The sequence below is a fragment of the Pleurodeles waltl genome, chromosome 1_1, assembly GCF_031143425.1.
Source record: "Pleurodeles waltl isolate 20211129_DDA chromosome 1_1, aPleWal1.hap1.20221129, whole genome shotgun sequence".
In the NCBI taxonomy this organism is placed as follows: Eukaryota; Metazoa; Chordata; class Amphibia; order Caudata; family Salamandridae; genus Pleurodeles; species Pleurodeles waltl.
Genome location: NC_090436.1, coordinates 952,273,544 through 952,298,231, shown reverse-complemented (window position 1 = coordinate 952,298,231; position 24,688 = coordinate 952,273,544). Strand labels below are relative to the sequence as shown.

Genomic DNA, 24,688 nt, shown 5'->3' with positions numbered 1-24,688 from the left:
TATAAGGCTCAGCCTATATTTATTTAAGGATATATTCAGAAAATAATGAATCCATTTTTAATTTTATCCAGTGCCTCAGACAAAATGCTTCTATTGGAAAGAAACTGTATCGAATTCTACGATTGTAACCCAATAAATTATTTATCAATGCAAATTATGTAATCCACTGCGGCTGTGTAGTGAGTACATCAGAAATGGTAAAGATCAAATGAACATTACTGACTTCAATTTCACAAAAGGTTCAGAACAGCTTGCTCATGGTCATACTCGAAATAGCCCCTCGAAATCCCGTAAAGAGGATAGTAACCACCTCATTAATTTAACCTGCAAGTCCGCTGCCTGGATCCAAACACTTGGATGATATACTTGAGTTTCAGATCTCTATTATTTAAATTGAGTCTGAACTCTTGTTTTAAAATAAACAAAAGAGACTAGCACCCTCATTACGACTTTGGCAGTCTTTTTGGAAGACCGCCGAAGCCGCTACCGCCAACAAACCGCCATATTTGGAGTTGCTTTGGATTTCCACCGGTTTACGGGTGGAAATCCAAACCCATCGACCTGGCTGACGGAGGAAGAGAGGAAGTTCCACTGCCACGCCAACAGGACTCTGCCCGCCGTAATACACATCGTATTGTGGTGCAGACACGAGGACCCATCCCCTCCTGGACGACCACCTCGCCAAAAAAGGTATGTGGACTGTCCGAAAAGGGGGATGGGGAGTGTTGGGTGCATATGTGTGCATGTATGTGTAGCGGAATGGGTGTGCATGAGTGAGTGTATGTGTGTGTTCGTGGAGGGTGTATGTGTCTGCATGCGTGCAGATGAGTGGGGGGTGCATGCATGCGGATAAGTGGGGGTGCATGCATGGATGTGTGAGTATGAGTGGGGGGGTGGGGGGGTGCATGGAGTTGTGTGGACATGTGTGGAGGGTGCATGGAGGTGTGTGGATGTGCTGGGGGTGCATGAAGGTGTGTGGAGGTGTGCAGGTGCGTGTGCCGGTGACAGGAATGGGGATTCCTATCAGCAGGTGCGTTACCGCCAGGCTTTTCGTGGTGGGCGACTGCCGCAAAAAGCCTGGCGGTATGCTGCCTCCTAATACAGCTGGCAGTCTGAGGCCTGCCGCCGGCCCAGAGGCGCTCACCACCGGCCACGTCGGTGCGACTGCACTGGCAGGCCGGGTGGTGTTGTGCTGATTTGGCTTCGGCCAATCCGCCGTACTTGTAATGCACCGGTCTTTACCGCTGGGACCGCGGTGGTAAGACAGCCACACTTGTGATCAGGGTCCTAGGTGTTTATTTCTTTGTACTTACTTACACCCACAAAAAAGAACAAGCATTTACAATGCAACGGGTCTCGCGTTTGCTCATGTTAGAGCTGATCGCGTTGTAAACTCCTAACCCGACTTTTCACCTATCGGGCAAAAGTGCATTTATGTACATAACCCGAAAAAGTGAAATCAAGTATGTAAAGCGCTCGACTTCTGCCAAGCGAGATCGGGCTCGTAAATTAGAGAAAAAAAAGTCCACGAGCCCGATGGAAAACAGCGAGCCTCGAATGTTTTCTGTACTTGGTCGCTGCGCTCGAGGAGGGCTAGCCACCGGAAAAGGCATGACATATGCGTGCCGTCGACTAATGAAAGCAAGCAGATTTTATTAGGCAAGCCTACCAACCAATAACAAACACTGACGTGAAGTTGACAGGGCTCCGAGCCCTTTTCTAAATACAAAAGAGTCTTGCTGCGATACGCATGCGCGAGCGCATGCAACGCAGGCTCGACCCTAAAAACCGAAGAAAAGAGTTCTAGAGTAATATGTAAACTGGGCTTAGCCCATTAATATAAGTTCAGTACTTTCTGTTCAAGTACTTTTCACATTTATGTTACCAGGTTTGTTTGTTTCTGGGAAATTCAACAAATGAAGAAAACTTAAATCACTAAAAGGCTAAAGCACTTTATTTTTTATGTCCAGTGTTCACGGATATTGATACCGAACTTCCGGGTACTCTTCACCCTAATGCACAGTCTGATACCTAGCCACTACAAGTTTTAAGGATTCATAGGTTACAAGGATTTTCATCCTACATCCTTCAGTGAGGTTTCTCAGTTAAGGGTAACAAAGACTGCATGTTTGTTCAATGATCCTCACTGGCTGTTAATGTTGTGAATACAAAATGTAATCTAATTGCCAAATGCCATGATTCATTCCCTGCAATTGCCTCCACGAGTTCATCTTGCAACAAGACGAAAAGAGACCCAAAACGCCTAACTGTCTGAATGTACGCACCTTCATGGGTAGAAACGGGTGGTGATATGTGCTGCCTATGGATGTGTGATGCTATTAATTGTGTGTGACCAATGACTTTGTGTTTCACCACTGCGCATATTAGTTGCTTAATGTTCACCAGTAGCACATTATATGTTTTGTTCAGTTTAGCTGCCTATTGGCTTTAACATGGAGTTAGCCATTACATTCTGTATTCAGTTTAGCCGCCTATTGGTTTTGACATGGCATTAGCCATTACATTTTGTATTCAGTTCAGCTGCCTATTGGCTTTGACATGACATTAGACATTATGGGGGTCATTCTGACCTCGGCGGTAAAAAGCGCTTACCGCCGGTCAGAAGACCGCCATAATACCGCCACGGCCGCGGTAAGCCGCCAAGGTCATTCTGACCCACAACTGCCAAACCTCCAAAAATCCGACCTCCACTGCAGTCCGCCACATCAGAGGCCAGTGGTAAACTGGAGATGACCAAACCTCCACCACTACGCCAACAGAAATACGCCCATGGCATTACGACCCACGAATCCACGCGGCGGTCATTCAAACGCGGTATTCCATTGGCGGTACACACCGCTGCGCTCAAAAACACACCCAGCACCAAAACACAGCCACATTGGACAATTCGAAATACACACACCTGATACACATACACACACCACTCCCACACACCTAATACAATATAAAACACACACCCACTTCACCCACAAACCCCTACAACCAAAAAGAGATGAAGGACAGAGAGACACACCATAGAATAGAGAGCTACATCACACAGAGGCACACAACACCATCACCCACACCACATATACGCACAAAGCACCACACACCAACACACTCATCACCACATACACCACCCCACACCTCATCCACACCACCCCATGGCACCCCAAAGACACCCACGGTTTTTGGACCAAGAACTCCGGGTCATGGTGGAGGAAATTATAAGAGTAGAACCCCAGCTCTTCGGCACACAGGTGCAGCACACCACTATAGCCAGGAAGGCGGAGCTATGGCAGCGGATCGTAGACAGGGTCAACGCGGTGGGACAGCATCCCAGAAATCGGGAGGACATCCGCAAACGCTGGAACGACCTACGGGGGAAGGTGCACTCGATGGTGTCAAGGCACAACATCGCTGTGCAGAAGACTGGCGGCGAACCCCCACCCACCCCACCCGAATTCACAGCATGGGAGCAAGAGGTCTTGAACATCCTGCATCCTGAGGGCCTAGCTGGAGTAGCCGGAGGAATGGACTCTGGTAAGTCGAATCTCAACTACTTCATCCCCCCCACCCCACCAGCATGCCAACCCACACCCCCACCCTCACCCCCAATCCCCCATCACACATCCTCCCTGAGAATGTCTCACCAGCACAACCCACCCAACCCAACACCAACCCCTGAATGCCAACACAAACCATGGACACCCATCACCTAAGCATCACCACTGCACATACCCATCCCCCCCACAAACCACCCTCACAAATCCTCCCACAAGGGAATGGCACCACTGGGGGACAAGGGCACACACAAATCGCACGCCATGGCACACACACAACCAATAACCATACTCTTTTACCCCTGCAGGACCCGAACGCCAACACACCGGTCAGGAGGGTCCAGAAATGTCCATCCCACCCCCGGAACAGGCCCCCAGTGATGACAGCAGCTCTGTCGACCTTGAACCTGATGACCAGCCCGGACCATCGGGGACCTCTGGGCAGTGGGTTCCCCACACACAGACACAGGCCACAGCAGACCCAACCCCTTCTGGGAACACCAGCACAGCTCCCACCCAGCGGGCCCATGCCTCTGTCTCTAGGACAGGTCAATCAGCAGTGTGTCCGCCACTAGAGGGCACCCAGGCTGACCCACCACCCCAACAACAACAGGGACCTGGGGGCAGTGGTAGTGGGCACACCGTCCAGGGGACAGAGGCCCGGGGAAACAGGGCAACTCGGAGGGCTGCTGTGCGACAGGGGGGGGAGGAGAGGCCCAGGGAACCCACTCTCCAAGAGGCCCTCACCACCATCATGGGAGCGTACCACCACTCCCAAGAGACGATGGCGACGGTACTGGCCAGGTTCACGGAGATCCAGGCACAGCAGGAGGAACGCTACATGGGGTTCAGAGACGAACTCAGGAACATCGGGACCGCAATGGGGACCATCGTCCTGGCCCTCAACCGGATAGAAGACACGTTGCGGGACCATGTGGCACCACACAGGGCCCCTGTCACTAGCCAGGACCAGGAACAGCCTACCACCTCCGCCGGCGCTAGTGGACAGGAGGCCCCCACACAACGACAGGCCACCAGAACCCCACCTCCTGCTGAAGAACAACCACCCCGCAAGAGGAGCCTGAGATAAAAAAAAAAGACAGAGTAGGATGCCAAGACCCCCGCCAGCATGAGATACCCCCTGAAGTCATCCCACTGTCCCACATTGCCACCCTGTCCAACCTTGAACTGCCCCTGCTCCATCCTTCCACAGGCATATGGACAATGCACCTGTCAGACTGAGAACTGGACTCTGCCATGGACATTACTCCACCCCCACCCATCACCTTTTTACTATCATGTACCAATATCTAGCACTAAAAATAAATCACTCATTGCACAGAAATCAGTTTGGAGTCATGCTGTATTCTTATCAAATGTATTACACATTACAGTTCAATATATGTTCTGTCAATTTGTGATGACAACATACCAATGTCAATACGCTGTAGTTCATGGGCAAACCAAGCAGAAGTCACGCACTGAGTCATACAGCACTGAAAAGGGGAGGGAAAATCAAAATTCAGTTAAAAAGAACTGGGGAGAAATACAGAAAGTAGAGATGCAGGGGGCTCTAAGTAAATGTTAAATGGCGTGGGTGATTCTTACCTGTGGGCTACTGAAAATACTGTTGAATGACAGTGCCCTGTTGTCTGTGTCGTCCTCTTCGTCTTCCTCCTCTTCACTCTCCGCAGGCTCCACAGCTGCCACAACACCACCATCTGAACCATCCTCCTGCAGGAAAGGCACGTGGCATCGCAATGCTTGATTGTGCAGCATACAGAAGGCCACGATGATATGGCACACCTTCTTTGGTGAGTACATGAGGGATCCACCTGTCATATGCAGGCACCTAAACCTGGCCTTCAGGAGGCCGAAGGTCCTTTCTATGATCCTCCTAGTACGCCCATGTGCCTCATTGTACCGTTCCTCAGCCCTGGTCCGGGGATTCCTCACTGGGGTCAGTAGCCACGGCAGGTTGGGGTAACCAGAGTCACCTATGAGCCACACACGTTGTCTCTGTAGCTGTTCCATCACATAGGGGATGCTGCTATTACGCATAACATACGCGTCATGCACTGACCCAAGGAACTTTGCATTGAGATAGGAGATGTACTGGTCAGCCAAACAGACCACCTGCACATTCATAGAATGGTAATTTTTCCTGTTTCTGTACACCTGTTCATCGTCTTTTGGGGGTACCAAAGCCACATGGGTCCCATCAATGGCACCAATGATGTTGGGGATATGTCCAAGGGCATAGAAATCAGCCTTCACTGTAGGCAAATCACCCTCCTCTGGGAAAACAATGTAGCTCCGCATGAGTTTCATCAGGGCAGACAACACTCTGGACAAAATTTTGGAAAACATAGCCTGAGACATTCCAGATGACATGGCCACTGTTGTCTGGAATGAGCCACTTGCCAAAAAATGGAGGACAGACAGAACCTGCACTAGAGGGGGAATTCCTGTGGGTTGGCGGATGGGGGACATCAGGGCTGGCTCCAGCTGGGCACACAGTTCATGGATAGTGGCTCGGTCAAGTCGGTATCAGAGTATAATATGGCGTTCTTCCATTGTCGACAGGTCCACCAGCGGGCGGTACACGCAAGGATTCATCCTTCTCATCGCAAGTCCCAGCGGACGGTGCCTAGGAAGGACAATATGGAGCACAGAGTCAATCAACTCACAGGTACGTACACCACAGCTTGCACAGCACACAATTATGTATGTATTGAAATGCTTGTATGTGTGGCAATGCAAGGCCTAGGCCTGTGTGACGCAGTTGAAATTAAGCCATGTGGGCCCTTGAAATGGCGGCTGCCTGACCTGTGAAGTGGGACAATGGGATGTGAGGTCACTGCGCTGGCGTGGCACACCGTGGCGGTAGGCGGTCGAAGACCGCTTTGCAAAGCCGCATTGGTTAACAATGATCCCTACGGGTTTCATGAGCCAATGACGATGTGCGCAGGCGGTCGCGGTACGCACCGCCGCGGTACGCACCGCCGCGGAGGTGACCGCCATTTTCTATCTGCTTAATCACTCGAGACCTGATCATCCACAGGAGAGGACCTATACTGCAAGTGCTGCTGTGACCTCGGTCTGGAAGAGACAATGGCTGCTGCGACTGGGAAAAGGGCCCCTGCCTTCACTTCTGAAGAGTTGGAGAAACTAGTGGATGGGGTCCTCCCCCAGTATGCGCTACTCTACGGTCCTCCAGACCAACAGGTAAGTACACAGGGTGCACGTCGAATGGGCAATGCATGTGTTGAGTGGGGTGGATATAAGATTTTGGGGGGGGGAGAGAGAATGACGAGTGCAAGGCATGACAGATGAGAGAATGTGCCACATGGCAAGGTTGGGGAGGGGGGGCCAATCACATCTAACAAGCAGAAAATTGATGATATTTCCTTTCCCACCCTGTACATGTCAAATAGGTCAGCGCCCATCAGAAAGTCGATATTTGGCGTGCCATCGACAAGGAAGTCTGGACCCTGGGGGTCTACAACAGACGGGGCACCCACTGCCGCAAGAGGTGGGAGGACATCCGCCGCGGAACCAGGAAGACCGCCGAGTCACTGCTGGGGATGGCCTCCCAACCTAGGAGGGGTGCCAGTCGTACCCTGACCCCCCTGATGTCCCGGATCCTGGCGGTGGCCTACACTGATTTGGATGGGCGCGTGAGGACATCACAGCAGACACAAGGGGGTGAGTAACAGCTAATTCAGCTATTTTTACGCGCAGTGGAGGTGCCTGGGTGGGGGAGGAGGGCTGTGGGTGACATTAGGCCAGGGCGCTTTCTGTAGTGTAGTCCTCTCCTTTAGCCATGGCCCTGTACTCCCTCCCCCCACCTCTGTAGGGTGACAAGTACAGCTATCCATGCTCCAGCATCACCCATGTGCGCTTTTGTGTACCCTAGATCTATAGGCCTGGTCACAAGTACTGAGTAGTGTACCCCGATAGCGCGGCTTAGTGCATGAGGCTCCTGTGTCTGTCCTCTCCGACAACGGTGTTGACAATGCATGCACTCAACCTATTTTTTTTTCTCCCCCCACCCTTTTTCTTTATCTATTTTTCCATGTGTGAATTAGCATCATCAGGCGGAGGAGATTTGGCACCGGAGCAGGAGGGAGCTGCGACTCACAAGGCCCCGGTGGGCCATGGCACAGACACCGAGGGCACCAGTGATACGGAGGGCGAGGGGAGCTCCACAACGGGGACCCGTGGTGATACCAGCGACACCGACACGTCCTCGGATTGGAGCTCCCTAGCGCTGGTGGCAAAATCCGTGCCCCCGCCTCTACAGGTACAGCCGCCACCCAGCGCACCAGCTCTGCCCTCCCAGCAGCCCCTCAGCCCACGCTCCGTGCCCGGTCGCCCAAGAAGGCGGGCATCTCCTTCGCCCCAGGCACCTCAGGCCCTGCCCCTGTTACCCCTGCTGCCCTCAGTGAGGAGGTCATTGACCTCCTACAGACCATCATTGTTGGGCAGTCTACCCTTTTGAATGCCATCCAGGGTGTGGAGAGGGAGGTGCATCGTAGCAATGCATACCTGGAGGGCATTCATTCGGGTCAGGCTGCCCATCAACGATCGTTCAATTCTCTGGCCTCAGCACTGACGGCAGCCATTATCCCTGTCTCCAGTCTCCCTCTTCTAACTGCCTCCTCCCTGTCTCTGTCTCCTGTTCCTCAGCCTATCCCATCCACACCATCAGACCAGCCTGCACACACCTCAACACCCAAGGGAAGCTCACACAGACATAAGCACCACAAAACACACAAACACTCACCCAAGCAACACACAGAAGCAGACATGCCAACAGTCACTACCACCTCTGTGTCCCCCTCCTCCTCGTCTCCCTCCTCCCTCCCTGTGACGTCTACACTCACACCTGCATGCACACCACCAACAGCCAGTACTTCCATCACCTGCACACCCTCCAGTACAGTCCGCACACGTGCAGTCACCACCCCCACTGCCATTTACACGTCCCCTGTGTCCTCTCCCACTGTGTCTGTCACCCCCTCTTCCATGACACACAAACGCAGGCAGCCACCCACCCAACAGCCATCCACCTCACGACAGCCTACGTCACAATCACCTGCAGCCAAAGACAGCACACCTGACTCTCCTACAACCACATCCTCTTCCTCCACTCCCATCACCACTACTCCCACCCTTTACCTTGGTCCCAAAAAACTTTACCTCTCCAATCTGAACCTCTTTCCCTCACCTGACCCACCCCCTCCATCTGCTAAGAGTCCCAAGAGCACCTCAGCCACCACCTGCCCAGCTTCTAGTGTCACTGTTGTGCATGGGTTCTGGAGTCCACACTTTGGCAGCAGTGACACATCTGTCAGCAGCAAGGGGACAGCCAGCCCCCCCCCTGGCAAGAGGACACGGAAACTCAAGGGCCTCCGTGAGAAGACTGACACGGCTGCCCCCAAGGACCAAAGTGCTGCCACTTCACCTGCCACAACATCCAGGGGAGGCAAGGCCCAGAGACCTTCATCTAAGGAGTGAAAGGGCAGCAGGGCGGAGAAGTCAGCCAGCAGGAGCGCGGAGCAGGAGGGCCCCACTAGCCCCATCCCGGGTGTAAGGGAGGACACCCAAAGGGCCAGGACTCCGTCACCGAAGGGTCCAGCAACTGCACGGTCGGAGGGCGACTGAGCAGGGAGGCCAGGTCTGGCTCCCTTGGATTAACCGTGCAGAAGAGCACCGCTGAACACGGCCCGCCGTGCAGAAGAGCACCGCTGAACAGGGCCCCGCCGTGCAGAAGAGCACCGCTGAACAGGGCCCGCCGTGCAGAAGAACAGCGCTGAACAGGGCCCCGCCATGCAGAAGTGCACCGCTGAACAGGGCCCCGCCGTGCAGAAGAGCACCGCTGAACAGGGCCCGCCGTGCAGAAGAGCACCGCTGAACAGGGCACCGCCATCTCAAGCACCGCTCCGCTGGGCCCTTCCTGTCAAGCACCGCTGAACAGGGCACCGCCGTCTCAAGCACCGCTCCGCTGGGCCCTTCCTCTCAAGCACCGCTCCGCTGGGCCCTTCCTCTCAAGCACCGCTGAACAGGGCACCGCCGTCTCAAGCACCGCTCCGCTGGGCCCTTCTTGTCAAGCACCGCTGAACAGGGCACCGCCGTCTCAAGCACCGCTCCGCTGGGCCCTTCCTGTCAAGCACCGCTGAACAGGGCACCGCCGTCTCAAGCACCGCTCCGCTGGGCCCTTCCTCTCAAGCACCGCTGAACAGGGCACCGCCGTCTCATGCACCGCTCCGCTGGGCCCTTCCTCTCAAGCACCGCTGAACAGGGCACCACCGTCTCAAGCACCGCTCCGCTGGGCCCTTCCTCTCAAGCACCGCTCCGCTGGGCCCTTCCTGTCAAGCACCGCTGAACAGGGCACCGCCGTCTCAAGCACCGCTCCGCTGGGCCCTTCCTGTCAAGCACCGCTGAACAGGGCACCGCCGTCTCACGCACCGCTCCGCTGGGCCCTTCCTGTCAAGCACCGCTGAACAGGGCACCGCCGTCTCAAGCACCGCTCCGCTGGGCCCTTCCTCTCAAGCACCACTGAACAGGGCACCGCCGTCTCAAGCACTGCTCCGCTGGGCCCTTCCTCTCAAGCACCGCTCCGCTGGGCCCTTCCTCTCAAGCACCGCTCCGCTGGGCCCTTCCTCTCAAGCACCGCTGAACAGGGCACCGCCGTCTCAAGCACCGCTCCGCTGGGCCCTTCCTCTCAAGCACCGCTCCGCTGGGCCCTTCCTCTCAAGCACCGCTCCGCTGGGCCCTTCCTCTCAAGCACCGCTGAACAGGGCACCGCCGTCTCAAGCACCGCTCCGCTGGGCCCTTCCTCTCAAGCACCGCTCCGCTGGGCCCTTCCTGTCAAGCACCGCTGAACAGGGCACCGCCGTCTCAAGCACCGCTCCGCTGGGCCCTTCCTGTCAAGCACCGCTGAACAGGGCACCGCCGTCTCAAGCACCGCTCCGCTGGGCCCTTCCTGTCAAGCACCGCTGAACAGGGCACCGCCGTCTCAAGCACCGCTCCGCTGGGCCCTTCCTCTCAAGCACCACTGAACAGGGCACCGCCGTCTCAAGCACCGCTCCGCTGGGCCCTTCCTCTCAAGCACCGCTCCGCTGGGCCCTTCCTCTCAAGCACCGCTCCGCTGGGCCCTTCCTCTCAAGCACCGCTGAACAGGGCACCGCCGTCTCAAGCACCGCTCCGCTGGGCCCTTCCTCTCAAGCACCGCTCCGCTGGGCCCTTCCTCTCAAGCACCGCTGAACAGGGCACCGCCGTCTCAAGCACCGCTCCGCTGGGCCCTTCCTGTCAAGCACCGCTGAACAGGGCACCGCCGTCTCAAGCACCGCTCCGCTGGGCCCTTCCTCTCAAGCACCGCTTCGCTGGGCCCTTCCTCTCAAGCACCGCTGAACAGGGCACCGCCGTCTCAAGCACCGCTCCGCTGGGCCCTTCCTGTCAAGCACCGCTGAACAGGGCACCTCCGTCTCAAGCACCGCTCCGCTGGGCCCTTCCTGTCAAGCACCGCTGAACAGGGCACCGCCGTCTCAAGCACCGCTCCGCTGGGCCCTTCCTGTCAAGCACCGCTGAACAGGGCACCGCCGTCTCAAGCACCGCTCCACTGGGCCCTTCCTGTCAAGCACCGCTAGACAGGGCACCGCCGTCTCAAGCACCGCTCCGCTGGGCCCTTCCTCTCAACCACCGCTGAACAGGGCACCGCCGTCTCAAGCACCGCTCCGCTGGGCCCTTCCTCTCAAGCACCGCTCCGCTGGGCCCTTCCTCTCAAGCACCGCTCCGCTGGGTCCTTCCTCTCAAGCACCGCTGAACAGGGCACCGCCGTCTCAAGCACCGCTCCGCTGGGCCCTTCCTCTCAAGCACCGCCCCGCTGGGCCCTTCCTCTCAAGCACCGCTGAACAGGGCACCGCCGTCTCAAGCACCGCTCCGCTGGGCCCTTCCTCTCAAGCACCGCTCCGCTGGGCCCTTCCTCTCAAGCACCGTTGAACAGGGCACCGCCGTCTCAAGCACCGCTCCGCTGGGCCCTTCCTCTCAAGCACCACTCCGCTGGGCCCTTCCTCTCAAGCACCGCTGAACAGGGCACCGCCGTCTCAAGCACTGCTCCGCTGGGCCCTTCCTCTCAAGCACCGCTCCGCTGGGCCCTTCGTCTCAAGCACCGCTGAACAGGGCACCGCCGTCTCAAGCAACGCTGGTCCAATGACAGTGCCGGTTCTGTGTCGACCTACTGTTCACGGTTCACTGTGCCCACCATGCCTCCTCCATGACCAGTGGTCTCTGTAATCCACCTGATGGACTGTGGCTTTGCACTCCCCAGGATGGCACAGTGGGCAACCCTCCCACTGTAGAGACTTGAGAGACTGTGGCTTTGCACTCCCCAGGATTGATCAGTGGGCAACCCACCCACTGTAGAGACTTGAGAGACTGTGGCTTTGCACTCCCCAGGATTGTACTGTGGGCAAACCACCCACTGTAGAGACTTGAGAGACTGTGGCTTTGCACTCCCCAGGATGGCACAGTGGGCAACCCTCCCACTGTAGAGACTTGAGAGACTGTGGCTTTGCACTCCCCAGGATGGCACAGTGGGCAACCCTCCCACTGTAGAGACTTGAGAGACTGTGGCTTTGCACTCCCCAGGATGGCACAGTGGGCAACCCTCCCACTGTAGAGACTTGAGAGACTGTGGCTTTGCACTCCCCAGGATTGTACTGTGGGCAAACCACCCACTGTAGAGACTTGAGAGACTGTGGCTTTGCACTCCCCAGGATGGCACAGTGGGCAACCCTCCCACTGTAGAGACTTGAGAGACTGTGGCTTTGCACTCCCCAGGATGGCACAGTGGGCATGGTGGCCCCTTCGTGGATCTGGCGTCGTGGACTCATCCGGCTGAGGTGCCCCCCCCTTCCCTTCCCCCTGAGGTGCCTGTAGTTTTGTCATCAGATGCCCCTGCAGTGTTCTCTCCAAAGGACTCAGGTCTCCTGTGTGGGCTTTGCCCTTGTGTTGTTACACTTTAGCCCACGGACACTTTGAAGTTCGTTAAATGTGCAGGACTAATTGCCTCGGTGTCTCGATTGCACCAAATATTTACTTTGTTTCTTCATATTGATATTTATCTTTTACCATGACTTCTCAGAGGCTATTTTTTACATAAATTTTATTTCTCACTTTGATAATGTCTTTTCAGTATTTCGGGGGGTTTAGGTGGTGTCACTGTGACTTGTTGCTCTGCATTGGTGTGTAGATAGTTGTGGGGGTGGGGGTCGCATATGTGTGTGCCCGTGGCCTTTCGTCCTCCCCCCTCCCCTGTGTCGTAGGTGCAGTACTCACCGTTGTCGTCTGCGCCGGCGTTCGTACTCGTGGTAGATGAGCAGGTAGACGAGAGCAGGTAGGATGTTTAATTCGGGTTCCATGCCGTCCTCCTTCCTCGTGGAGTGCGTAGAGGTGAGCGTTTTCCCGTTCGTAGTCTGTTTCCGCCGTGTTTTTATCGGCGGGGCTCCTGCCCCGGAAAAGGTGGCGGATTGGTGGGTCGTGATACTGTGGGCGGTACATTGTCTCCCGCCTGTCTGTTGGCGGTGACCGCCGCGCTGTTTGTTTGTCCCGCCGTGGCGGTCGGAGTGTTAAAGTGGCGGGCTGTGTTGGCGGTTCCCGCCAGGGTCAGAATTCAATTTTTTCGACCGCCGGCCTGTTGGCGGGTTGGCCGCCGCTTTAGCACCGACCGCCAGGGTTAGAATCACCCCCTATATTTGATATTCAGCTTAGCTGCCTATTGGCTTTGACATGACATTAGACACTACGTTTGATATTTAGGTGAGCTGCCTATTGGCTTTAGCGTGGGGTTAGACATTGCAGTTGAGACATTGCAGATGAGCTGTGTTTTTCCACAAGATGGACCAAGCTGTTTTCTTCACACCAGACCTTAGCTGATAAGAGCACGTAGATTTTGTGTTTACCTCGCAATCCAGTCTGAGAGCGAGTGAGCTCAGGAGAATTGGCCCCCCTCCAGGGTTCTTCGGCTCTCACACTGCGTTTGCTTTTAAGGAAGACCTGCAAAAGGTGGTGGCCATCTTCAACTCCTACTGCATAAGTTCCACATGGTCCAGAGCATCTTTAGTAGGTAATCAAGACAGCTGCGATCCTGTCTGACTTTTGAAACTTTGCAGACTTTTATTATCTTTGGAAATCTATGAAAGCCAAACTAGATACAGAGAAGCTACTGTTTAATGATTTAGGGCTTTATTTAGCATCCGGACGATGGAAAAAGTCATCAAAACTTGGTGGATATCCTGTCCACTGTATTACAAGCACCACAAGCTATAACAGACTTGTAATACAGCAGGAAGACATCTTCCATATCTGTGACAGAGAATCCAGTCTGCCACACTCTAAATAAGGCCGTAACAATTTATGAATGAACATTTTCAGGAATCATTCTTTTGGTGTCAAGGTGTCGAAGTAGGTTGGGAAGTCATTGTTTATTTTAGGTAAATTGTATAACCATAATGTACCTTATATTGCAGTTACTGAAGCTGTTAGGTTGAGCCACAGAACATATTCTTACAGGACTGAAGGTTGTTGTCTATAGTAAGAACCACATAATAGCTCAGAATAATTTTATATGTTACATAAAGTCTAATTATGTCTCAGTTCTATGAAGGCATTGTTTAATCAGACAAGAGATGAACATACAGAGACTTTTAAAGGGTATAAAGTATTAGGGATTATGTGCTGGAGTCAAAACAATACAATCACCAAAGGCTTCCTCTTGTTTTTAGAAACTAAAGTTCTTGCATTGTAGACTGTGCTCAGCTGTACAAACCAGAACAATAACGGTATCAAGTATGTTTATTTCTCTTTCTTATCCAATTCCCCTTCCCAGGGTTATTCTTCTATTTTTTGGTGCATGTTCAGCAGTGGAATTGGAGGAGTGTAGCAGCATGTATTGCTCCTGCTGGACTCAGATTGCAATTTTAGTGCTTTCTCAGACCAAAAAGGATGGTCTACTCAACAGAACTTTTCTCTTTCCTCTGCGCATGTCCACACAGCAGGTCTTTATGTAACGGTAAATATATACTGTTGTTTTTTGGAATTTTGTGTTATTAAATAATTTCCTAGGTGTCATTCTGACTGTATTGCTTTTAGAAAGCACTTAGTACTTCTATAACATTGGTAGGCAAAAAAAATAATCTGCCACCATGAATACGTATGTTTTAGCTAAATTCGTTGATGGAGGCACTTCAATCTACAATCTGTTCGGTTAACCAAAAACAGCCAAAGGGATCAACATAGGCTAAAAGGTATGAAATTGCTCAGCTAAATGTCCACATTATATTGATCTTTTGAAATGGATCAACATAGGGAAAAAGGTCTGAGATTGCTCAGACAAATGTCCACATTATATTGATCTTTTGTGCTGCATTTGAATGGAGACCACACATATGTTGGTATGAACCAAACGCACTAGACATCAAAAGTGTTTTCCAGACTTCCCCATGTGGGGGGAGTGGGGTAGGAGTTCCCCTTAAATACAGAACATTGACGCGGAGTGGCTAGGGCCGAGCATTTTGGCCTAGCAAATAGAAGTTAAATGAGCCGCCCAAGGGAGTTTCTATCCACATGAAGCTTCCACCAATCAGTGTGCTGTGCTCCTTATCTTGATGTGCACCCGTACTTGAAAAAATCTGAACAGCACCACGATGTAGGTCAGGCAAACAAGATGGCAGACGGAAGACGAATTATGTGTTTTGTCTCCTGACTTAATTCATCTCACCATATTCATGGCGAGTACTTTATTTTTGGCCTTTTAATATTAACCTCTGACAGGTTCTAGGGTGGATATACGGATATGAATAAGGCTTCACCTCTCATTTTACTTGAACATCAAGCAACAGCATAAAGATAAGATGGCCAATGACTTGGGCTCTCATTAATTGCAGACTTTCAACTTTTTTCTGCTTATTACGACTATTATACTTTTCAAGACAACTATTCATGCAACTGGGAATTGTTCAGCTATCTTGGATATTTTTTACACATTTATTTAAAGGATCCCTGAATAGTTGTAGCTGCAGACACTTATTGAGGAGGTGCCTATTGCAGCATACCCTGTTAATGGCGCTCTTTTGTTAATGTCCTCTGCTCCTTCCTTAAAAAGATACCTGAGCAGACTTTGAGCACTCTTTTTACTCCCTCTGTGGGATTTTGTCTGCCTTAATTCTGATTCTACTGATACTTTGTATTATAATCACATTTTTTATTGGCTTTACAGCACATGCAATGAACGGTACACAGTACAAAACACAGTATATCCACGACAGAAATAGCAGGCAATATAAAAAGAAAGAACAGTCGGACATAACATCTCAGACATCAGGCAGGTTGTGGTAAGCCCGCCACCTACCCCAAATTTGCAGCTGCTTTATAGGGCAGCCACGGACTCTGTAAATAGGTACCTCCATCCTTGCGCACCAATCCATTGCAGAGCTCCACTTCACAATAGATGGTGGGGAGGAGGATGACTTCCAGTGGTGAGCAATATCACGCTTTGCCACCATAGTGCTGATGTCCACCAGTGTGTGTCCTTCATGGGGTCCCCCAAAATCATACAAGATGCCCAACAGGGCTCCAGGGAAAGAGCATTCAATGGGCCTTTCCAGAAGAGCAGTTAACTTAGCAAAAATAGAGGACCAATATTTTTCTATAACTGGGTATGGCCACACACTATATGAAAGAAGTCTCCTTCAGTCCTCAATCACCTACGGCGACTAGGGTTTGGAAGCAAGCCCATTCTCCATAAGTGCTGTAGAATAAAGTATGAAACATGCAAATATTTTAATTGGATAAGACATAGATGAGAGGGAATAACTAGCTCTTGTGGAGCCATCCTGGCATCTCTCAAATCACTGTCATCCAGCTCATTGTATTCCGGGAGGTCCTGCAGTTGTGTATTATAGACAGCCAATGCATAACAGAGTTGAAGATATCTATAGAATTGAGTTCTGTGGTGATGAAAATCATCTTGGAGCACCAGGAAGGTGTTCAGCTGTGAGCCCTCCCAGCTATGTCCAAGATGGGAGATGCCTATGAGGCCCCATTTATGAAATCCGTCCAGAGTGGGTGCATGTGGCATCTAGATACCCTGCAAAAAGAGGGTCATTCGCGTAAACTGGCAGTCTCAGCCAACCCATCCCAGGGCCCGCCGCCAGCACAGGAGAGTGGCCCTAGTAATCTCCAGCAGAGAATGACAGATTGGGCTGCCATAAAATAAACACAGCATATGCTGTCAGTCTGTAACTGAAATCTCCAAATGAAAGGCAGGTTTATCAGAGTCACCTAATATCCAGTCATTAATTGCCTCATAATACAGGCAAACGATCGGAAGCACCATTCCACTGTCGGATGACTGGACGCTGTTATGAAAGGCTATTTTCTAGGTCCTATTCTCCCAAAGAAAAAAGCACACAGCACCCTGCAAGCCTACGAATCAAGAATGAGGGATGAAGAGAGGAAAGTTCTTCAATGGACATATTAATCGCAGGAGGGCGATCATTTTGAACAAAGAGATCCGACCCAAGGTACAGATCAGTAGAGCGGGCCATCTGATCAAGTTCTGGCACGTCTGATGTAGCAGCTCCAGGTTAATTCGATATCCAGACCAATAACTACCCCAGTGAAGGAAAACTCAATCTATTTATTAGGTAGCGATCCCGCCAAAATTTTACCTCAGCCACCCTGCACAGGGACAAAAAATTACTTGTTTTGAATGACCACCAGCCCCCATGCATATTACAAATCGTGGCTCAGTGATATGTGGTTGGCAGAGGAAAAGTAGTAAGGTGCCACAAGTCTGGAGCTAGATGAGAAAATGAGCGACTGCAGCAACAGGATTTAAGATCCTTGGGAGCTTGAAGCAAATGGGAAGAGGAAGATCTGAGGTATCTTTTTGGGATATTTGGGATGACTAAAGGTCTAACATGGAGGGGCCTCTGTTGTGGAATGATTTTTAGAGTGCACTGGACCTTAAATTGAATAAGTTGGTCAACAGAAAGCCAACGAAGGACCTTCATTTCACTTCTTGCAGAATGGTGCCTTGGGAGTTTCAATAGCCTGGTGGTGACATTTTTAATGATCTGTAACCTATTCGTCACATATCGCAGGGAGCACAGTTAGAGGACACTGATATAGTCAAGGCGGGAAATGACAAGGGCCTGGACAATTAAGCTCCTCGCTGAAAAAGGGAGAAGATCTAAAGCCTTTCTCAGAAGTCTGAGAACACCGAAGCAGTTGGCTGCTAGGTTTTCAGCTTGATACTCTATAGTGAGACTGGAGTCAAGTTGTATTCCAAGACTTTTGATTACTGCTTTTGGACAAGGGAAACCTTCTAGGCAGACGTGCAGGGGAGTTGAAACTTCTTTACTAAGGTTATTATCCAGTAGCATAACCTCTGTTTTATCTGCGTTAAGCTTATGGTTACTATTGGCCATCCAGCTAGACACTGCTTGAAGGCAAGGAGCCACATTAAAATGGCTGGAGCCAGGTTTCAGGGAAATAGGAATCACCAATTGGGTGTCAACAACATAAGACACCAGTGACAACCCAAAGGAGTGTATAATATAAGACAGTGGAAGCATCTAGAGATTAAAAAGAGTGGGGCTAAGAGAAGAGCCCTGTGCAACCCACACTTCAGGGGGAAACTGGCAGTGTAGCAAGAATGTTTGAGGACCTGGAAAGTTCAATTTTCTAAAAACGAAGAAGGACATTTTATGGCTGGGCCAGTGACACCATCTTTGGAAGTTCTGTGGATCAGTATGGAATGGTCCGCTGTAACGAATGCTGCACTCAGGACTAATAAGATTAGGGTTCCCGAGCCTCGGCGATCCATAAGCGATCTAAGTTCCTCAACTACAGTGAGCAATGCTACCTTGGTGCTCTGTAAGGGGGTCAGATCCCCATTTGCGTCAGATGGAGGATATCATTAGACTTGAGAGAGGAAGAGAGATGCTTGTCAACATGTTTTGCCAGGAGCATTGATAGACCGGTAAATGAGAGATGGGTCTAAAATTGTTCAGGCAGCAAGGGTCTAACTCAGGTTTTTTTTTACCAAGGGTTTGACCACAACATGATTCCATTGTGGGGGAATATCTTCTGTAGCAAGAGAAAGATTCAACAAGTCAACCAAGGTAGGAGCAATGCTGTCAAGATCCTGATGTAAGATGCATAGCGAAATAGGACGAGGGGGGATCCTGATTTGGCTGGTGATAGAAGATCTGTAAGAAGACTAATAGTCAGTTCAGCAAAGGCTGTAAGAGTCCCAGCTGACAGTGTAGATGTTGACTCGTTGCCTAAAGAGTCGATATAGGACTGTTAGGGAAGGAGAAGTAGATATCTAATATTTTTCTGAAAATATACAACCAAGTTGTTCCTGTGTTAAGGTGATGCTCCCAGGGCAGATCCTGCTAACTCTAATATCCTTCAAAATCTGAAAGATCTCTTTGCCCGAGAGATTAATTTTTGCAGAATAACATGCAGACTCAGCTGATTTTATTGCATCACGCTAGTGCCTTATAGAGCCCTTGTATTCACTTTTGAGCCAAGGTACTCGCCTCCAGACTAGAAAAAGTCCTTAATCAAAAGATTCACCTATCACAATCCGTCTTCCGCAAAGGAAGATAAGCGGGCAATAATAACAGAATATTGTGTCAGGCTAAGGAAAAGGCTAAAATACTTGATTCTCTGGATGCCGCCTTGCAGTAGACGCAGAGGAAGCCTGCAATAAGGTCTCTTGGCTTTTTCTGAGAGCCACTCTACATAAATTTAGATCATGGTAAAACTTTATTAAGATAGTGTTTAACTGTATTCTAACCCAAAAGCATTGGTCAGAGTAAATGGGTGTTTATCTCAATTTTTCTCACTGAATCAAGGTACTAGACAGTGTTGTCACTTGTCTCCACTTCTATTCTTAATAGCTATTGAACCCCTTCTTCATTTGCTTCGCATCAACAAAGAGATTGAGGGTATTCTTTTCTCCTCCAGGACACAAAAAGTAGCAGGGTACGCTGATGGAGTACTGATATAGCCATTTGCTCCATTCCCCAGTTATTAAAAACAACTGATGATTATGAGAAGGTTTCAGGCTATTCTCTCAATATAAATAGAATGGGATCTTTCTCCTAAACATACATTGTTTACCCTCTTCAATCTAAGGTTTGGGTCTAAAATGGCAAAACAAATTATTAAAATACCTTGAAGTGTGGTTTGGATGACAGCTGATAGAGACCTTAGTATTGAATGAAAATAAAACAATCAGTTGTCAAGGAACTTCTCACACAACGGTCCCTAAAATGTATCAATTGCTGGGGTTGATTAGAAACAATTAAAATGATGATAGCCTCTATAATTACTTCCCAGAGGGGTATGCTTTCTTTCAAATGCCACCCTAGTTTATTTAAAAATATAACCTATTAATTAACTTCCTATGGAAAAAGAAGAAATCTGTAATATTGTTACTTAAACTCAGACTTGGCTAAACAGAAAGAAGTGTTCAATTTGCGGACTATCACAGATGCCATTAGCTTTTTTAGCCGGACAAAACCCTTGGTGGTTCAAACTCGCAGACAAATCCTCACCTATTTGACTACCGATAGAAATAGGTATTTCACCACTTCCTCTTTTTACTCTATTATCAATAGCTAATGTTATGGGGCTTATTTTGCAACACTCTACAACAGTTCTATATGACACAGTAGACACCTTATGCTTGACAGACATTTTTTTTTCAAAAGGCACTTTCAAAATCTGATATGGCAACTTTCTGTATGGTTTAAAAACCACTTACAACTGGATGGCCATGACACTATATGGAAATATTGGGCAACAAAAGGGATTACATTATTTAAGGATTAAGGAGACCATACTAATCCTTTCTTTTGCTACCCTGCAGGCTAAATATAATCTTGCAAATACAGATTTGTATACTTTTTTTAAACTCGAAGTGGCATTTAGAAATAAGGTGCTCTACATTCCTCTGATTTACCACTTCTTTTGAGCAACTTCCCCAAATGAGGGCATACTGCGTCCAGAGTACATAACCTCTTGATTAAATCTTGCCCTAGATTGACAAAAAAATATATACACTCTTGGAATGCAATGAAGACTCCAATCTAAATCAGATATTCTAACAAGTGCCTGGTCAAATATTTGGAATTCTACCTTTAAAGAAAAGATGACATCTGCTCTAACCCAAGTGAGGTTGTGAATGTTACACAATGTTTACAAGACGCCTGAGAAGCTCCATAAATTAGGAACTGCAACCTTGTAACAGGGGATACTAGAGATATGTTCTTAGATTGCATCCATATGTGACTACTACAGCAAAGGATTTGCACAATATTATGGGCTATCAGTTTAATATGGATTCAGTTACTGCCATTTTAGGAAAGAATGCAACTTCTCAAGCAAAAGTTGTTGCTCTGACACAATGTTTGTTAATTAGTTTGACCCTCGCCATAGGCACAAAACTGTTTCTCTCTGAATGGATGAGCTCTTCCAAGATTTCCTATCAAACATAGTGGGAAAGGCTATGCTTTCTTAGCAGTGCAAAGAATGAATGCTTCCAAAAATCACATAGTGTATCATCCCCTAGGACATTATGCGATTCACTTGATACCTATCTTCAGAAAAACAAACCTCCCTGAATTGTGTCTACACATCTACCCCTTCCCTTTTAGCCTCACCAGTGCCTACAGCCGGTGTACTTCAAAGTAGCTTCATTACTGTTATTAATAATAATGTCTGACATAAATATTGTGTACTAAATATTGTTTACACAAATATCACCCTATGGAATTTCATATAAAATCTACACCCAATGGGGTGGTATATTTGTAAACAATATTTAGATCAGAATATTTACACCCGATGATATTTTTGTCAATGATATTCTAATATATAACCAAAGGTTTTTATTTGAAGTTATTTTTGTGTGCAGTCATGCATGATTAAATATATTGTAAACATTACCTTTTGATTGGACCATCCCATTCCTGCAAGAAAGGCCAAGACCAGCGTGCAGAGTCCCCCAGATCCAGGGAACCCAAAGAACAAACTTCCAAAGACAGCTGACACAGACAGGCCTAAGATCAAGTAACCTCTCTTCCATACAAGGTTACCCTATGAAGCAAAAGAAGACAATGTTTTGAAATTTCCTTTAACAAATGTGCATGTTGACAATGTTGTAGCAGCAACATTATATTTGCCAATATACAATGAAAAATCAGGTTCATATCAACATTTTCAGCACTTTTATGTTATATACATTAATCAGAGTGCTATTGAAATCCTATTTTATTATTCACAAGATTCTTAAAATCGTTGAAAATTCACTTCTGTATGCTTATGATTATGTTTGGAGTAAATTTTTGACTTTTTTTAATTTGCAAATTTTACATAAATGCAATACCTACATGTTTACACATAATTGCCAATTATGATGCAGATAGGATGAAAAAGTACGTTTGTAATTAAAAAGTAATTCCCACAAACTTTAGGAGTGTTTCTGTGCTAATGCCATCTTTAATTGTAAGAGCCTTTTGGTCTTGACAGAAGTAAAACTACGACTGTAACCAGGATGGGAATGCACCTGCAAGAAGTGCCTCGAAACCAGTAGTTTTGTGGCATCTTCAAGTACATTTGCTCAAGCATAATATGACACCATGATGTTGTGAGCAATGTATTCACACATATTCACTTGCTGAATACAAAATGTCATTTCACCCATTTAAGGAAAACATCACTTACCCTGCAAGGATCTCTTTGTGGCATGTAGTGCTGTGGATTCATATACTGTGCATTTTCCTGCCACCTTATATTGGGATTGGACGTGTACAACATGTTTTTATTGGAGAAATCTTTTTAGTCATGAGTAAAATGACTCCTCCCATGACTGGTAATGTGCATGGGCATGAGCTCCATGGTAAGAACTGTTTTCCCGGATGGTGGGTGGGGATGGAGACAGAGCATGAAAATGCAGAATGATGACCATGCAAGGAAACAAAAGTAAGAAAGAAATACAGGAAACAGATATCTTCCATGGAGGAGGGTGAACGCATGTGAATCTACAGCACTACATGCCACAAAAAGATGCTTACAGGGTGAGTAACATTTTCTATTTGGGGCATGTGTAGCTGTAGGTACAGATGCTGGGCACAGAATATAAAGCAATTCTCTCCAAAAGTGGTGGCTATCCAGAGGATGTTGCAGAGGTTTGGAAAAATCTACGTAAGACAGCCTAGCCAACTTAAGCTAGGGCATCTACAACGTAGGGAACGTGTGCGGTGAGGACCAGGTAGCTGCTGTACAGATATCAGCTATTCAGGATCAGGAATCAGTCTTTTGGATTTAGCATAGCAAGTTTGATTGTGCTTGACCAGCCAACAAGCTACCGCTGCTTTTGAAGTAGCACTACCCATGTGAGGTTTAGAATAGGCGACAAATAACTATTGCATTTTGCGAAATACTTTCTCTGATTAAAGTAGCATATAGGCGCCCTTTTTACATCTAGTGTGTATAGGGCTCTCATTGTCACCAAGTCTGGATGTGTGAAGGATACCGGGGGTTCAATTGCCTGGTTGAGGTGGAAAGGAGAGATTACCTTGGGTGGAAACTTGGGGGTGGTTCTAAGGACCACACTATTAGTGTGAAAAGGGGCTCTTTCAGCAGGAGGGCTTGGATCTTACATATACAAATCAAAGGAGTAATCACAGTGAGGAATGATATCTTCCAAGACAAAAACTGGAGAGGGCATGAATGGAAGGGCTCAGAAGAAAGAGGGTCCCAGAAGTCGAGTGATGGCTAGGTTAAGATTCTAAGACAAGACTAGGGGCAACGGGAGGAATAACCCTTTTATGTTCTACCATAAACCCTTTGACAATTGGCACTTTAAACTGTGTCCCTGTTTTGTAAGTATTCTGCACTGGAGCTAAATGTAAAAAATGGAAGTGTAAGCTAGCTAGAGCATTGCAAGTGCAGCAGGTAACATACAATGTCCTGCACTGTTGACTTTAGAAGCTCAATGTGTTTGGGTAGGCAGTAGTGAAAAACAAAATTCCACTTTGCTGCATAGAATGCTCTAGTGGTGGGACTGCTAGCCTCCTTGAAGATGGACATAAATTCAGAAGACAAATTGAGATAAACAAACTCTAAGAGCTCAGGTGCCAGATCCCTAGGTTGCTGTGCCTTTTGACTACAATGCCTGAGAGTGCCTGCACTAGGGTGAGGGTGAAGGATGTTTGCTGAAGCTTCAGAGTGGGAAAGGCTGAAAAGCGTAGGCAAATATCGCTGACCAGTTCATCCACAGAGCACTGCCCATGGACTGTGGGTGTGGAAACCTGAAGGCAAAGCTTGGGCATTTCCCATTTTCTCCAGTTTCGAACAGATCTATGACAGGAAAACCCCATTGTGGGAATTAGGGGAGCAGGACTTTTTGGTAGAGCCCCCGACTCCTGAGCTTGTTGCTGCATCCTGTAAAACAGGCCTGCAAAGTCATTGACTGCTCCCGGAACGCACTCTGCTAACATGTGTACTCTGTAGTCGATTACCCAATGCCAAATGCTTTGCACCAATGCTGATAAGTGAGGAGAGTTTATGACTGCCATTTCTGCAGATAGTACGTGGCAGTCATGTTGTCTGTTTTGATCAGGACTGTTTTGTGATGTACATGGAAGACGGAGGCCTTCAAAGCAATTAGATCTGCCAACAATTTAAAGTAGTTGAAGTGGAGGGTCTGTTGAAAGGATGTCCACAGACCCTAAACAGTCATATGTAGTAGATGTACTTCCTTCCTATTAGAGAGACATCTGTGGTAATGGTCACTTGGGGAACTGAGTCTAAAATGGGCTTGCCCTGCAACAAATTGTTGCTGTTCCACCACTGCAGAGAGTGATGGGTGCTGGGCCAAACTAACGCTAGATCTCCCTGTAGACACTTCAACTTGTGACCACTGTGCCACAAGGCACCGTGGAAGCAAACATATGTGTATGTGGGGATGGGGAGCGATGGCAATGCAGAAGGCCACCATCCCTAAGAAGAACACCACTGATCTGACTGTGAGCTGA

The 24,688-nt window shown here is 49.0% G+C and overlaps 1 protein-coding gene across 1 annotated transcript in view; it reads right to left on the bottom strand.

Annotated features, from left to right (window-relative positions):
* LOC138289871 (sodium/hydrogen exchanger 9B2-like) overlaps positions 1-24,688 on the bottom strand; it is a 301,774-nt gene that overhangs the window by 61,269 nt on the left and 215,817 nt on the right. Inside the window, exon 9 of the mRNA XM_069230202.1 lies at positions 21,597-21,746. Coding sequence (XP_069086303.1) covers positions 21,597-21,746 — 150 coding nt within the window. The remainder of the gene's footprint in view (positions 1-21,596; positions 21,747-24,688) is intronic.